The 14,385-nt window shown below is 37.4% G+C and overlaps 1 protein-coding gene across 5 annotated transcripts in view; it reads left to right on the top strand.

The window, feature by feature from the left end:
• Positions 1–14,385, top strand: part of VTI1A (vesicle transport through interaction with t-SNAREs 1A) — a 267,292-nt gene that overhangs the window by 10,159 nt on the left and 242,748 nt on the right. For all 5 annotated transcript variants that reach the window (XM_041461587.1, XM_041461585.1, XM_041461589.1 and 2 more), the window contains exon 3: positions 787–897. In XM_041461587.1, coding sequence (XP_041317521.1) covers positions 787–897 — 111 coding nt within the window. The remainder of the gene's footprint in view (positions 1–786; positions 898–14,385) is intronic.

The raw sequence follows: 14,385 nt of genomic DNA, 5'->3' as shown, positions 1-14,385 counted from the left end.
AGGTAATTAGCAGCCCTCATTTACAGCTTTTGATTTGCTGTACCCCTGTGCCATATTCTTGTACTTCAGGCCCCTTAGAATTCTACATGGCAAGAATAAAAAGCTTTTGAAGGATAGAATATGTCTCTAATTTTTTAATCCATTCGACTGTATACAAGTTCTTGAATAGCATTGTCATTGAACCTTGAAATTCAGCTATTTAATATTCTTACATATGAATTTGGGGCATAGATTTAGGTAGCCAGTTCAGGTTATGTAATTCTGCTGAGTAGGCAATGTTTAAAGAAAAAATAATTAATTTATTAAACATAAGAATTACTTTATTAAACACACAGACTAGTGGAAAAGAAAACTTTACATATATATGTATATATATGTACATAAATAAGTAAAATACCATTTTCAGCCAACGGCTTCCGAAACTGCACAGCTAGGTGAAGGTAGGCTTTCTTTTGAACTGTGCTTCTTTTCAGGAATTATCCTCACTTTTACTATTTTTTTTTCCATTAAGATGTCTTCATTACAGTTGGAATCGAAATCCAGAAATGTTTGGCTCGAGTCATTCCTTCTGAGTGTTAATAATACTAATGTTGTCACTTGTTTCTTGACTTACAACTGTGCAAAGATTTTAATAAATTCTTTGTATATTGCAGAATAATCAACATTTTTCCTTATAAAGAAGGAATATTTCTTGAACTTAGGTATATTTCTTGAACTCAGGTAAATTTGTTCTTGCTTTAATTAACCTTTTGATTTGTATACCTACTCTTTATTTTCACTTGTCAGCTTGAGCAGATGGAACTTGAAGTTCGAGAGATCCCACCTCAAAGCCGAGGGATGTACAGCAGTCGAATGAGAAGCTACAAACAAGAAATGGGAAAACTTGAAGCTGATTTTGTGAGTTTTTAACTTATTACATAAAGAAGGCATCTCTATGAACTTTAAAAATAAAACAATGCAGTTATTCAGGCAAACAAGAGGACATTTTCAACTAGTGTGAGAGATGAGTTCTGCATGTGTCCTGCTATGTATGTGGACAGATGAAAACTAAACTGGGGAAGAGAAGCTTTTCTTTTAGCAGCAGTCCCATACCAATATTCCAGTTGCTAGCCTCCTGTCCCTTTACCCTGGAACTCTGTTTCTCCATCATTAGATACAGTGAGTGTTCATGATGTATGCAAAATAGTCAGGTTTTAATCCTATTTCTCAAGAAATGACAGTTTGTAGTAATGTGGGCAGTAACATGAAAGCAGTATAATCTCCAATCCATGGAATTTTTGAATGTAGTTTATCTCATGTGCACTTCATTTGTTAGTCACTGTATTTTCTTTTCCATTGCACTTAGATTCTTCTTGGTTTTTTTACAAATTGGTTATAAACACTACATTTTTTTGAGTAATGGATGCAGACTAACAAGATTCCCTTGTCTAGGGGCTTCTGCTACAGTTATAAGTCCTGTTTTTGTGACTGGGATTTGCACTGAATAGATTTACATAGAGACAAAACTGTTTCCTGTAAAATCATGAAAAAGTTCAAAGGGATTGCAAAATGTAGGAAAATGCTATGTTAATTGGCAGCAGCTCAGTTCCTTCAGGGTAGGGAGAAAGAAATAACTAGTGGCAGTATTTTCCATTCACTGGAGAACTGTGAATTTCCTCAGGTTGCTGGCAGCAGTTTAATCCTTAAGGGGAGGGAAGTCAGTGTTTATACCTGCAGCCAAGAAATCCAGCTGACTGTCACTCATCTGTGCTTCTGCCAAATTGAGCACTTGCACAAAAATGTATGAGAAGATGGTTGCAGTTTGTAAAGTTTGAGGAATGTTAGAATAAAAAGACTTGCATCAAAATTTTGAGGCAGCCTCATCTGTTCCCCTGTAGGAATTGTGTGTGGCCAAACAGTGACTTCCCAGAGAGAGCAATTTCTGGACCAATTGTGAATGCTGTTTATCTTCTCAGATGTGTGAGAATTTGCTGTCAGCATATATTTGTTCCTGGCCTATTTCTATATGTAGGTAGATGGTGGAATTCCTACTTTCATATTCCCAGGCAAGTGAGAATGAGAGAGTTCAGAACTGAACACTGTATGGAAGAGGAGAAATGAGGGCAAGGAAATGCATCAGAGCACTGGGAGTTACATGATCACAAGAACATAAGTTTGTGCTCAGAGTGAAGAAGCAGAAACAACATGAGAAAGAGGAAGGAACAAGTTGTAATAATGGATAGAAACAACAGCTCGAATCCAAGGATCTTCAGCAGAAGATCAAGGAAAGAAAATGATGTGAAGGATGAAGCAAAGTGCTGGAAGAAAACAACTGTGCTTGAAAAAAATCTCTTATATAGCAAATAGTGGTGTTACAACTAAATGCCTTACATAGTTCCAGGTTCTAAGTACTAATATTTTTCTAATTTTGTACATAAGGATTTAAGACTCTTTTTGGATTATTATCCAGGAAAATAGCAACTCGTTGGAAACTATAAAACAAAATGAATGGCAAAAACTACATACCTACAGTTTTTTTCATTAAGTTCTGTATTTCAAATGTAAAGTGATGCAGAACCAGCACTGATAGTTTTATTTTCTATTTATTGATAACATGAGAATTGATCTTGTGATTATTTGAATGCCTTATAGAATCTGAAAATTTGCCCTTACCCAAACAGTTATGGAAAACAGCAGCACAGCAACATGTTTACAGCTAGGAGAAGGAGACATGAGGTTTGTGGACTGTTCACTTGTCCATTCTTTACTGGCAGGATGAACAGCATTAAAGTTTATTTTTGACATTTAATACGTAACTGGTGAGTTTATTTTATCTTGAGCAGTGTGTGTAATAATGAGAAAACGACATCACTGTAATATTGTTTATTAGGTGCTGTGGCATCTTTGTGAATATGTAGGATTTTTTCCCTGTACACTTTACTATGTTGAAGTATATGCTGAAAAATACAGATTTAAGCTCTGTTGAGCTGTACTTAGAGAACTTACTCCAAACATGGATTTTCATCTCTAACTTTGTAATCAAATAGGAAAAAATTGCAAATATGAGATTTATTTCCTCTCATTGCTAATCCTTATTGGTTTGAGACCTGCAGTTAGGTGTCAGTGCTCTGCAGTCCACGGGTGTGTGAAGGCAAATATCTATCCATGCACTAGATTGCACATGCATAGTTGGTAACACACTAATTGCAGTAAATAGTATTCAAACAGAAAAAAACCACCTTGTCCTGTCTTAGCCCTCTCTCTTGAAGGGGAACAGTGATAATGAAAAAAAGAATAGCTCAATTTTGTCTTTAAAAGTATTCAGGAAGCATAGCACTGTGAATACTGATAGGGAAACTGAGCAGAGCGAGCATTGCACCTCAGCTTTAGGCAGGAGGGGTTGCTGGTGCTCCTCTCAGTGCTCTGCAGTCTTTCCTGGGGAGAAATACCAGAACAGGGCAAGCATGAACTGATGCTTCTCTGCAGAAAAGCTGCACACAACTCCAAAAGCCAACTTTCAGGCTTGTAATAAAAGTACTGAAACAGAATGAAACTTACAAGTTTGCACCACGGGCAGCTGGGACAAGGGGACAGGACCCCTCACCTGACGGGCACTTTCTGCTTTCTCTCCTTGGATAAACGTACTGAAACAGAATGAAACTGTTTGATAAGAGTTATGCTGTCTTTTTTTCCCTTGCAGATGTAAATCTTGTGTTTATTATCTCATTTTCAATAGCTCGTCCCAGGCCTTTCATTTCTGTAGGGGGGTTGGTCCCCGTTAGGTCAGGGAAGGACTGCGGAGCCCATGAATGCGCTGCTGGCTCTATCTTGTGGCCCCAAGTGGAGTTGCACATCACAGCCTGGTGCTTTCCAGGCTGCTCCACGGCTTGGGACCACCTGCCAAAGAGTTCCTGAACCTTAAAACAATCAACAATCTTCCTATCAGAAGTCTTTTTCCTGAATCTAGCAATGCACCACTGTGCAGTTTAAGTGGGCACGCAGTTTGTGGTGATTGGGATGGGGCTGAGCCCCATCCCCAGCGGCACAGCTGTGAGCAGCACTGACAGCAATGAGCCTGGAGTGCCCAGGGGCACTGACCAACACCAAAGGGAGCAGAGGGCACACAGGGGCAGTGCATGAACGTGAGGGGATAAAAGGTTGGGCTGAAGAACAAGAAGAACAGATGCTTGCAGCCTGTTGAAATGATGGGTGTTATTCTCTATGGGCCTGAAGCCTTCTGGTGTGGTAAGGTGTTACTCAGTATGGGTTGAAGCCTTCTGATATTGTATGGTGACTCTCTGTGTGTCATGGCCATCCCAACTGCAGTATGTGCTGTGGCATATGCTGTGACATTGTAAATATTTTTTTTCTGGCTGTTTCAGATGCAGTATGTCTATGGTGCCTACTTGAGGTTTAGGCTTGTAAATATTTTTTTCTGGCTGTTTCAGATGCAGTATGTCTATGGTGCCTACTTGAAGTAAGTTCTGATGGCAAAAAAAAGTATTTTAAGTAAATGGACTATAGGTGTTGTTTATTCATAGAAATAAAGCATTTTATGTTAATTTTTACCTAAAAGCAGCCAGTTTTCTTTAAATAGCGGGGATATATAGTGGTAAAAGGCTTCCAGATTTTACAAACACTACTGTGAGCTAAATCTATCCTAGTGCATGTGAAAATGTGACTCTATAAACCTAGTAAATATGTGGTTATTTCCTAGCATTTGTATCCATCCCCAGGGTTCCAAGTACTGACTCAATGTCAGGGCACCATAAAATAGAAAAAAACAAAGGCAGGCATTTATTTTCCTGAAAAGCTTACTGCTAGCATATGAGGCATTCAAATAGATGAGGAAATATAAAAATCTTGTAAGACCACGTTGTACAGTAACATTCGTGTTGTAAAAATGAATATTGCATGATCAGTGTTGAAAGTAAGATGTGCATATTGAGAAAAAAGAAATAAATCAAATAAAGGAGGCTACATAGGAACTGTTCCTATTCTGTTGGCAGCACAGCGGTAAATCTTGCAGGTAGTATTTGTTATCAGTTCAGGAGACAGTGTTCATTCCTTTTAAATCCTCAGAATTGGTACTGATTTTGGTAATTCTGACTTTCAGTATAACCTTTAAAAGAAAAATAAAGGTGGGGGAGCTGGGCAGATTTGCAGATACAGAGATACATTGTACGAAACTTGAGTAAACATTTAAACATTGTTGGCATTTAACAACAGCTTTAGTCATTAGTGAGGTATGTATTTACAATTTATACCTCCTGCACATTATTTTTAAGATTACTGTTAAAACCTCAGCTGCTGTTAAGATTTAAAAACATTCAAGGAGATAACCAGTGAAATTTTATTGGTTAAAGTTAGCTCTGTTGTATGACTCTCAAATACCACCTGAGTCCAGAAGCTCACCTGAACAACTCATACAGCTGTGTCTGTTATGTTCTGGCTGTTTTTTGCAAATACCACTTCCCCCATTTCAGGTTCATTTGCCTACCCAGACAAATGTGGCTGTAAGCACATGAAACCATTTGTGAAATGACAAGTTGTTAGCTGTATCTTTATGGCCAGTTTTCCCTAGGTCTCCAGTTGCAAATAAAACTTGGAGACTCAACTGTTGCTGCTGGGTTATTTTGATTTATAAAGCAAATAGTGCAATAATGTTTTGTACTTACAAAATTGTGGAACTGCTGTGTGTATATCTTAATTGTTGTATCCTAACAGTGCTCTTGAAAGCAGGGTATCTGTCATGCCAAAGTGTCATGTGTGCACAAGAACCTGGCCTGGGCAGGTACAGGTGCCTTTAGTGAAACCTGATCTGTTGACTCATTTAAAAGTTCTGAAATGAGGTTGGTTTTCACTCTGTGAATAGTACAGCTCTTTTGAATGGGGCTGTGGAGGATTTGTTTTAATGCACACAAGGTTGAACTAAGTTTCAGAAGAAAGAATTTGAATTATCTGGCCATGTACTTTGACAACCTAATTTTGAAAAAGCATATTGTGAACAAAAGTTCCTTCACTGCCATTTTTATAGATACTGTCACCTTCTTGAGATAAGTAATCGCTCCTCTACATTCTACTCAAACTGCTCCTTACAGAGGTACTGTTTGTTTTCCTCTGTTACTTTTCTAATAACTTCTGATATGATATTTGTCTGCCTGACTGTGGCTGAGCATTAGGTTCGTTTCTTTTCTATAGAGGCTAACTCCACATTGTCTTCAGCTTGTTTTCACTTGTGTCCCGCCCTGGTGGGTTTGTAGTAGAAAAAGGTGGAGGCACTTGACCTTTTGAAATTACTTGATTTCTAATACTGCTATTTTAAATGGGGTGGAGAAAGTGATACAGGAAAAACTGTTGTGTTTTTCTTTTTTCTTTTGTAACATTCAAGGCCTAAACTAATGAAATATTAGGAAGTGGTATAACTTAGAACACCTGTAGAAAATTTAAATTAATAAATAACCCCTAAGTTATTTATGTCTTAAGTTTCTTTGTATTGTTTTGTGTGGAAGTATGCAGATGGGAGTAAATTTATTTCATAACAGAATTTACTAGTGATGAGATGCTTTTCTGTGGAGGAAAGTGTGAAAGATGGGAGTTAACATGCTTAATTTGTAATTAACCTGGAGGGTTATGATCATCTTAGCTGAGATTCCTGAGAGGCCACACCAGTGAAACACACCTTAGCTCCTGGGCTTTGTAATTCTGTAGTTATTGCTCACAAAGAATCATCCCGTGTTTGACCAATAAGTGTGTTATGCATCTCATAACTCAATGTGTGAAGAGGTAATATGCTTGGTGAGGGCAACCAAACAGCAAATTTTTAATGTCAGCAAAGCTAATGCCTTAAGTAGATTCTTCTCTCAACCAACTCCCCCTTGACCCTCACAGGGAATTCTGTGTCTGTCTCATCTGTTAACACATAGGGCTGAGACTGGTGACTTTTGTGGTGGCTCTTTGTTGGTCCTTCAGCAAGTTGTGGTGGTGGTGATGCACATGATTTTAAGAAAAACCCATTTGTGTAGCTTAGACTTGGCTGACTGATTACAAATAAAGGTGTTTTCAGGAAGTGATTTGGGGAGTCTGATAAATCTTGTGTGTGGCTGGGGGCTGTGAATAATGGAGGGTGTATGACTCACGCAGAGCACTGTAAGCATTCATGCCTTTTTCCTTTCTCCCTTCACACACAAAATGTTTCTGTATTAAATTAAGCTGAAAAGTGGTCTGTGGCAGATCAGCTGATAGTTTGTAGACATGTTCAGATTTCAGCCCTTTCCCAAGTAGAGAACTGCAATTTCTCTGTTTACCATGGAGGTTGTTCTTATGTTAAAACTTCTACTTCTGACAATAGTATAATTAAGTATGTTTGCTGTTCTTTCTAAAAGAGAGTGGAAGAAGCCATGTTCACTCAAGATTTCTTCTAACCAGCTGATGAATAAAGTGACTTCATCTGGAAAAGGTGAATGCTGGGGGGAAGGGAGAAGGCTTTATTGTTTGCCACTCCCTCAGTGATTTCTTATTCTACCCAAGTGATACTCCCATACCTGTCATGCAAAAAGAAGCAGCTGTTGCTGTCCTGCTTTTGATAGCAGTAATGAAGGTCCTGTAGTTGAACATGGGTGTGGGAGGTCATGATGAATGAGGAAAGCAGGGTGTACCTCATGCTCACTTCATTGTATTGCTCACCTGCACTCCTTTAAGTAGAAGTTTGATTTTGTTTCTATCATGAGCTTGAAACATAAAGATTACAAAAAAAGAAATCAGACAAACTGAGCAAAACCCCCACCATTTGAACGTACTTGCTTTTCAGGCTAGAACTGCACTCTCGACTTCCTTAATGTGTTACGATGCTTTTTCTTACTGTGTTTTTGTTTGGTTTTTTGTTGTTGTTTGTTGTTTTGGTTTTTTTTTTTTTTTTGCTAGCTAGAGCGAGGGTTGTCTGCATTTCAGTGCTTTATAGGAAGAGACATATGCTACTGATAAATCATAAAAAAGAGAGAAGGTTCTTTTTGGCAGGGGCAGGATTTTTAATTCCGGCCGTTCCCGGTGTGCTGTCCGTGCAGTGGCGCTGGGTGGCGCTGTTTGTTTGCGAAGCGAGTGTCGCTTCCCCCCCGCCTTTTTTTTCTCCCAGTTTATTTTTTTTTTTTCTTTTTTCCTTTTTTTTTTTTTTTTTTTTTTTTTTTTTGCTTTGGTAGTAACTGAAATTACTGTTTCATGAATAAAATATTTCTGGTGGGATTTGCATTTCTATATTGGCTGAAGATACTGTGTTGAATGTTTTATTAACCAGCCCAGTGCAACTGTCAGCCTATTAAAGAGATCCAATGGACCCTGTTTAGCTAAATAAACTAAATAAATCCAATTCGTCAAATTGTGTTCCTGGCTGTTTATTTTCCATTCTTTTGATGTACAGTTTATTTTAAGTTAAAGCCACATAGATTTAAAAATTAATGTGAAAATAGAATGTAGTGTTTGAAACATGAGAAGACTAATTGCCATGGTCAAAAATAGCTTCCCTTTATAGTGAAGTTGCCATCTGGTAAATGGTGAACTTTTTATTTGTGACTGATTAACTGTCCCATGTCAAAAATTAGTTGGCAAATGAGTGGTTAATAGCTTTTTTTGCCAGCTTGGTTTTGTTGCTTCCATGAAGAGAAACTTGAAATGTAAGCACTGCTGTTAAAAATAACTGTTTCTATCCAGCTTCAAGAGGTTTGTTCTTTATCTTGATATTTTCTCAATCAGAATTCAAGGGGAAAATTTTATATTGTCATTACATATTAAATGCTTGTTGAAATTTTCATAGCATTGTAAGCAAATATTGGAGTGTTTAAAAAAAACCTCTTAGCATAACTGAATACATTGCATGTCTGGTTGTCAAACAGTTGTCAAACATTTCAAATACTAGCATTCATTATATTCTGATAGTACTAATAATATTTTAGTTACCTTGTTTCTGCTGAAAACCTTTGCCACAGAATAGCAGGAAACTGTAGATTTATGGTAGTGTTACTGGGATAGTAAATTTTTTTCTGTGCCAGTTACAAGTTCTTGTAAATGTAAATGCATTCTGGATTTGTTAATAAGAGAGATAAAGAAACAGTGATGGATGTATTTGCTCTTTCTTTCTGATGCTTTCCACAGCACAGATTTAGTGATGTTACATGTTAACTTCTGTGTGTTTTACAAGAAATCAGAGTTGCCAGATATTATGTTTTGCATAGTTTTGTTTTTATGATCTTGGGTTTTCAAAAGTGGAATACTGAACTTTAATGCAATAGAAATACAGTTTGATTAAATTGCATTTCTGGGTCTTTTCTCAAGAAGTCTACTATAATTGATTGAACAGCCTTTGTGAAAACCTAATGTGTTAGATTAATTCAAAAGTGTCAGGGATTCTTAAGAAAAATCATTTAATCAAGTAAGTCCACCTTTTTTGTGCCGATTTTTCTTACTAACCAAAATGGTAAATTTTTTTCCACTTCTACCCCAAACTGAAAGCAGATATTTAGGCAGATGTCATCAGTATTGGATAGACTGCTGTTTCCTTCTGTAGGTAAGGGAACAGCACTCTATCTGCTCTACCCTACTGTAGGTAGACTTTAATTTGTATTAAAAAGTATTATATTTCTTTAAAGTTTTCTAGCTGCAAATGTTTTAATATGCTAATTAAAAACTAAACCACACCTCTTGTCTCAGGAAAAAAAACTTCCCATTTTGTGCTCCAAGCTGGTTCTTTTTAACATACTACTAACAAACTCAGAAGGAACTTTATGATTCTGTAAAACTGGCTATCAGAGGTAAAAAAAAATGGACTTTTATGTTATGGCAGTGAAGATGTCATCTTGTTTCTGGCTTTTAGTGAGGAAGGAATAGAAAGTGAAAAAATGGAGCTGGAGGTCTATTAGAATGATTCTGCCTCCTCCTAGTAATGTTCTTTACTATGTGAAACATATAGAAAAAGTGTGAATATCTCTCTTCTTTTGTTTGGTAGCTTTTTGTTTTTACTCTGCAATCATTTAGTAGTCTGTCCCAAACACAGCCAGCTTCCCTTAAAGCTGCTGTACAAACCTCAACAAAAAGTGGTTCTTGGCCACAAAGTCTATTTAAACTTGCTGTTCTTGCTCAGTTAGGGAGGAAATCCTTGCAAAGGCTAGAGGATCTAAAGTTGTACATTTGACAATTTAATGCTTGTATACATTTATAATAAGTGGATCAAATGCAGCACCTCCCTTACTTTTCATTTGCTTTTTATAAACTGCCTTTAGGGTGCCAGTGTGAGGAAAATAGGCCTTTTCCAATATTTAATGAATACTACAGAGGTTTCATTCCTAAAAGAGGTGATCAATGAAAATTAGAGTGGAAATAGAAAGATTACAGATAGTAAAAAGGAATATAGCAGGTGGCTTCAGGGATCAGCAGTAGAACAGAATAATTTTTCCCTCTATAGTAACATTTAACCATTTCACATGAGTGTAATGAAAAAAGGATCTTGCTAACTAAATATTTGGTGCCTGGCATATAAAGAGAAAGAAAAGGGGGAGTGTGTGTGTGGGCTCTGCATGTTTCCCATTGAGTGGCATTTGTGCATGCTTTTGGAACCCCCACAACTTTCCAACGTGTCCTTAGTTTGGTTTTTTTTTTTTTTGTTTTCTGAGAAGTTAAGACTAGAATGAATAAGGGTAGTGTTTGCCAACTTACCCTCCTGGTCAGTGTGGAAAACACTGAATTGCAATTGCAGGCTTTGTACCTGTTCACTAAAGATTCAAATGTGAATTCTGGCAAGTCAAAGAAAAGGCTTGTATTGTGTCTGGTGGGTCTTGGCATGAGCCTTAGTTAGAAAATGCTCCTGCATTATGAATTTAACACCTCCTTTTCACTGATTCCTGAGTAAAGGTTTGAGCCATTATTAAACTGAACGTAACTTTTGCTAGGTTGTGTCACCAAGCAGGGAAGAAAGTGTTTATTTAATATTTTATTTGAGAGAATAACTGCATTAATATCAAAGTAAATTCTCTTATTTCAAAATCTGAAAAGTTACTTTCCATTATGGTGGTTAGTATTTTGGGACGTGTAACTGCAGATATTTTGTCACAGGGATCCCCATTTGTGGAGTGCCTAGCACAAAGGGATTTCTCACTCATGACTACAGCTCTTTGGCACTGTAATGAGTATTAACTAAATAGAACTATGCAAAGGACTGGATTGTTATGTTAATGCGTTTCTTGTGATGATTTTTATTTGTTTAAGAAATACAGATTAGTGTCAGTGTTATAGGTTGTTCCATCAGCAGCTGTCTTGAAACTGCAGGTTTTTATGTTACGTGTTCCTGTTAAAATTTCTAGCATCCTTAAAAAACGAGAAGCATTTATCTGTGATTAATGTGGTTGTGAGTAAAACTAATAATGCTAAGGCAGGGTCTAAACCAGTGCTAGGATTTTTTTAGTCAAAAGAAATTGTTTGATTTGTACTGACTGTTTTGTATAGTTTCATAATTCAATGTCATTAAGACCCTCAATTGACCACGTGATTGCCTCTTCTTTCTGCCCAGTCCTCAGGAGAAATCAGATTCTCTGATTCAGTTGTGTAAGCTTCCCACAAAGTTAGTTCAGTCAACTAAATCAAGGTAAAAAGTTACAGAAAGGTCAGGATTAAGTTAGGGGTTGCTAACCTGAATTGCTTTCCCAGCCTTTTTAAGCCCTTAGTGCTCCTTTTGTCTTTTTCTTACCTTCTGTCATGTTGTCCTCCTGTTAGATCTTTATTTCAGTTGAAGGCACCTGGGCTGCATCTTTCTCCTGACCCATACTTGGAGTCACTTTCAAACATGTTATTAAATCCCTTTTTTCCATTTATGAGCTACATGTCTGGCATTCAGCAATGCAGATTGGTGGCTCAGCACTTGGGCCCTGTAGAGAGCTTGGTTTAAAATGCATGTATTTTAGAATGAACATAAGGAAAATTCGCTCCTTTCTCCCCTCATTTTTTCCTTTTCCTTTTTTTGTTTCTCTTTCTGGGGCAAATGTTAAAAGTTTTTACTTTTAATTTGTGCCTGAAAAGTACTCTGTTGCTAAGGTCAGAATTACTGAGTTCTCTCATAATGTAGGACCGGTTTCCAACTCATTTGTATGTTTTAAAAAAGTCTTAGCTAAGGACTTTTCTCCCATCTGGGGCTTCTTGTACAGTGGTGGTGTTTGCTTGGGCAAAATCCCCCAATTTTCCTCACTTACTGCATGTGAGTGTGAATAGAATTGCTTTTTTGGGAAAATGAACTGGAAACTCCATTTCAGGTGTGCACTGAACAGACATGAGGGTCTGAACAAAATACTGGTGTTTCAGTCAGCTTTGAACCATGTTGAAGGGAAGATGTTTGATCTAAGAACTGGGCCAAATCTATTCTGCAATAAAACCTGAAATCATGTACACTACAGAAAAAATAGTGGAAAAACTCCAACGTGCTTCTGGTGTAGATAAATGTATTCTTTTGGAGCAAGACTTCCTTTTGAGGTCCTTCCTTCCTTTGTGAAAAATTTGGACCTTGTGGAAATTTTCATTCCCTTTCATGTACCCTGTATCAAACAAAGGAAACCAGGACAGGTGCTTCTGTAGCCTGAAATATCATAGAATCACAGAATGGTTTGGACTGGAAGGGACCTTCAAGATCATGTAGTTCCAACACCCTTTCCCTTTGGGCAGGGACATCTTCCACTAGACCATTTGCTATTCTGCTCCAAGCCCATCCAGTCTGAACACTCCCAGGGATGGGCCTGGGTAATCCTATGGCTAATAAGCATAATTAAATATGCTAATTAATAAAATTTGTGCTATTTTTCATTTTTTGAAATTGTCTTTTCAGTCACTTATGTTGGAACATGTGTCAGTTCTTTCACCTACTTGTCATTTGAACAGAAAAAGGAATCCTCTGCTTTTCCATTTTATCCAATCTGATTTTAAGGTCTTCAGCGCTAAATTTCTGATAGCAACAAAGGATTAGTGGCTTACATTTCTGATATTGCATACCTGGGTCCCTGCTGTGCTCGCTGCATTTGTGATTTTGATGCAGAAGTGACATGAAACATTAAAATCCCACAAAAATTAGCACTGTGAAATCCAGATCAGGCCTTTGAGGGCACATTTAGCATGTCTGGTGAATTCTAAGAAAACACTATCGTTGTCCCTGCCAGGTACATTTTAAAGACTAGTTAAGAGACTGGGCTAGGCCAGGCCATGGTTTGTGATATCCACAGTATCAAATTTAGTATGATCTTGGTTGTATAATAGCAAATCCTTCACTGTATCTAATTCTGAGGTGTAGAGACTTGCTGAAGAAAAGTCTCTTCCAGCAAGGAGAACTGTCCATTCTCTGGCACCCCCTGCCTTTAAACTTCTGTGCCTCTGGCTGTTGCTTGGCCTGAGTGTGGCTTGGGCAGGAGTGTTTGAGCTAATCTGTGCCATGGAGTTTATCCTTGCATTCAGATAAAGGGTTTTTTTCCCCTGTAGAGCAAGCTGCTGCAGTCTGGCTGGAGTGACTCACTGGTGAGGTGTTTCTGTGTAGCCATAGAGGGGACAAAATTCTTAAAATGTGGCTATGCTGTCTCGTGTTACATTTTTGGGGGAAGCATCTAGAATGAAGTAACAACAGGTTGTTCTGGCAAACAATGAAGTGACAGATTGCTACTGCCAAAGGTGCCCCTTCTTTGTTTGTAAAGAGCAATCTTCTTGAGTGGATTGAATCAAGCACCTCCTGTGGAAAGTGGAAACAAATCCATTGCTTTGCTCAACTTCAGAGTTGTATTCAAAGTTTCTTTTGCCTTATATTTTACCTTTTATGAGGCTTAGTACATTTTAGAAAAAGAAATCTTTGGCATATGGTTAAATATAGGTAAACAAATCTGTGTTTGTGTTCATTTATTGGACTTTTTTCTTTAATAGTAACAAAGTCCTTTCCTCTAGCCCAAAAAGTCAAAGTGAAATTCAGATTCTCTAGGATATATAGTCTGTCTGTAAACTTCATTGTTGGACACATCACTTCAAAAATAGCCATATGAAGAAAAATGTGTGATGCACTTATTGACAGAGAAAAGCCAATAAATCCAATTTGATTCGGGAAGCTGAGAAATATTTTAATAACTTTCTGACGTTTTCCTGTAGTCCTTATTTACCTTATCAATAGTTATGGTGACATATGATTGTCAACTTTTTATATTAAACCAAACTAATAAATTAAACATGTTGTGTTTATACCTGATGAAAGCTGACGTTTTGGAAAGGTGTTAAAATATACTGACAGGTCTTGTTCATAAACTCCTTTGGTATAAATATGTAGATGACATCTTTAGATATTGTTTGTACATAGGCTGATAGGCAGGAAACGTTGACAACGTAACAAATGCAAATGTCAACCCCACA

Source organism: Pyrgilauda ruficollis, unplaced genomic scaffold, assembly GCF_017590135.1.
Source record: "Pyrgilauda ruficollis isolate IOZ18807 unplaced genomic scaffold, ASM1759013v1 scaffold15, whole genome shotgun sequence".
Lineage (NCBI taxonomy): Eukaryota > Metazoa > Chordata > Aves > Passeriformes > Passeridae > Pyrgilauda > Pyrgilauda ruficollis.
The sequence above is the reverse complement of the archived record's forward strand: the minus strand, read 5'-3'. Positions and strand labels throughout refer to the sequence as shown.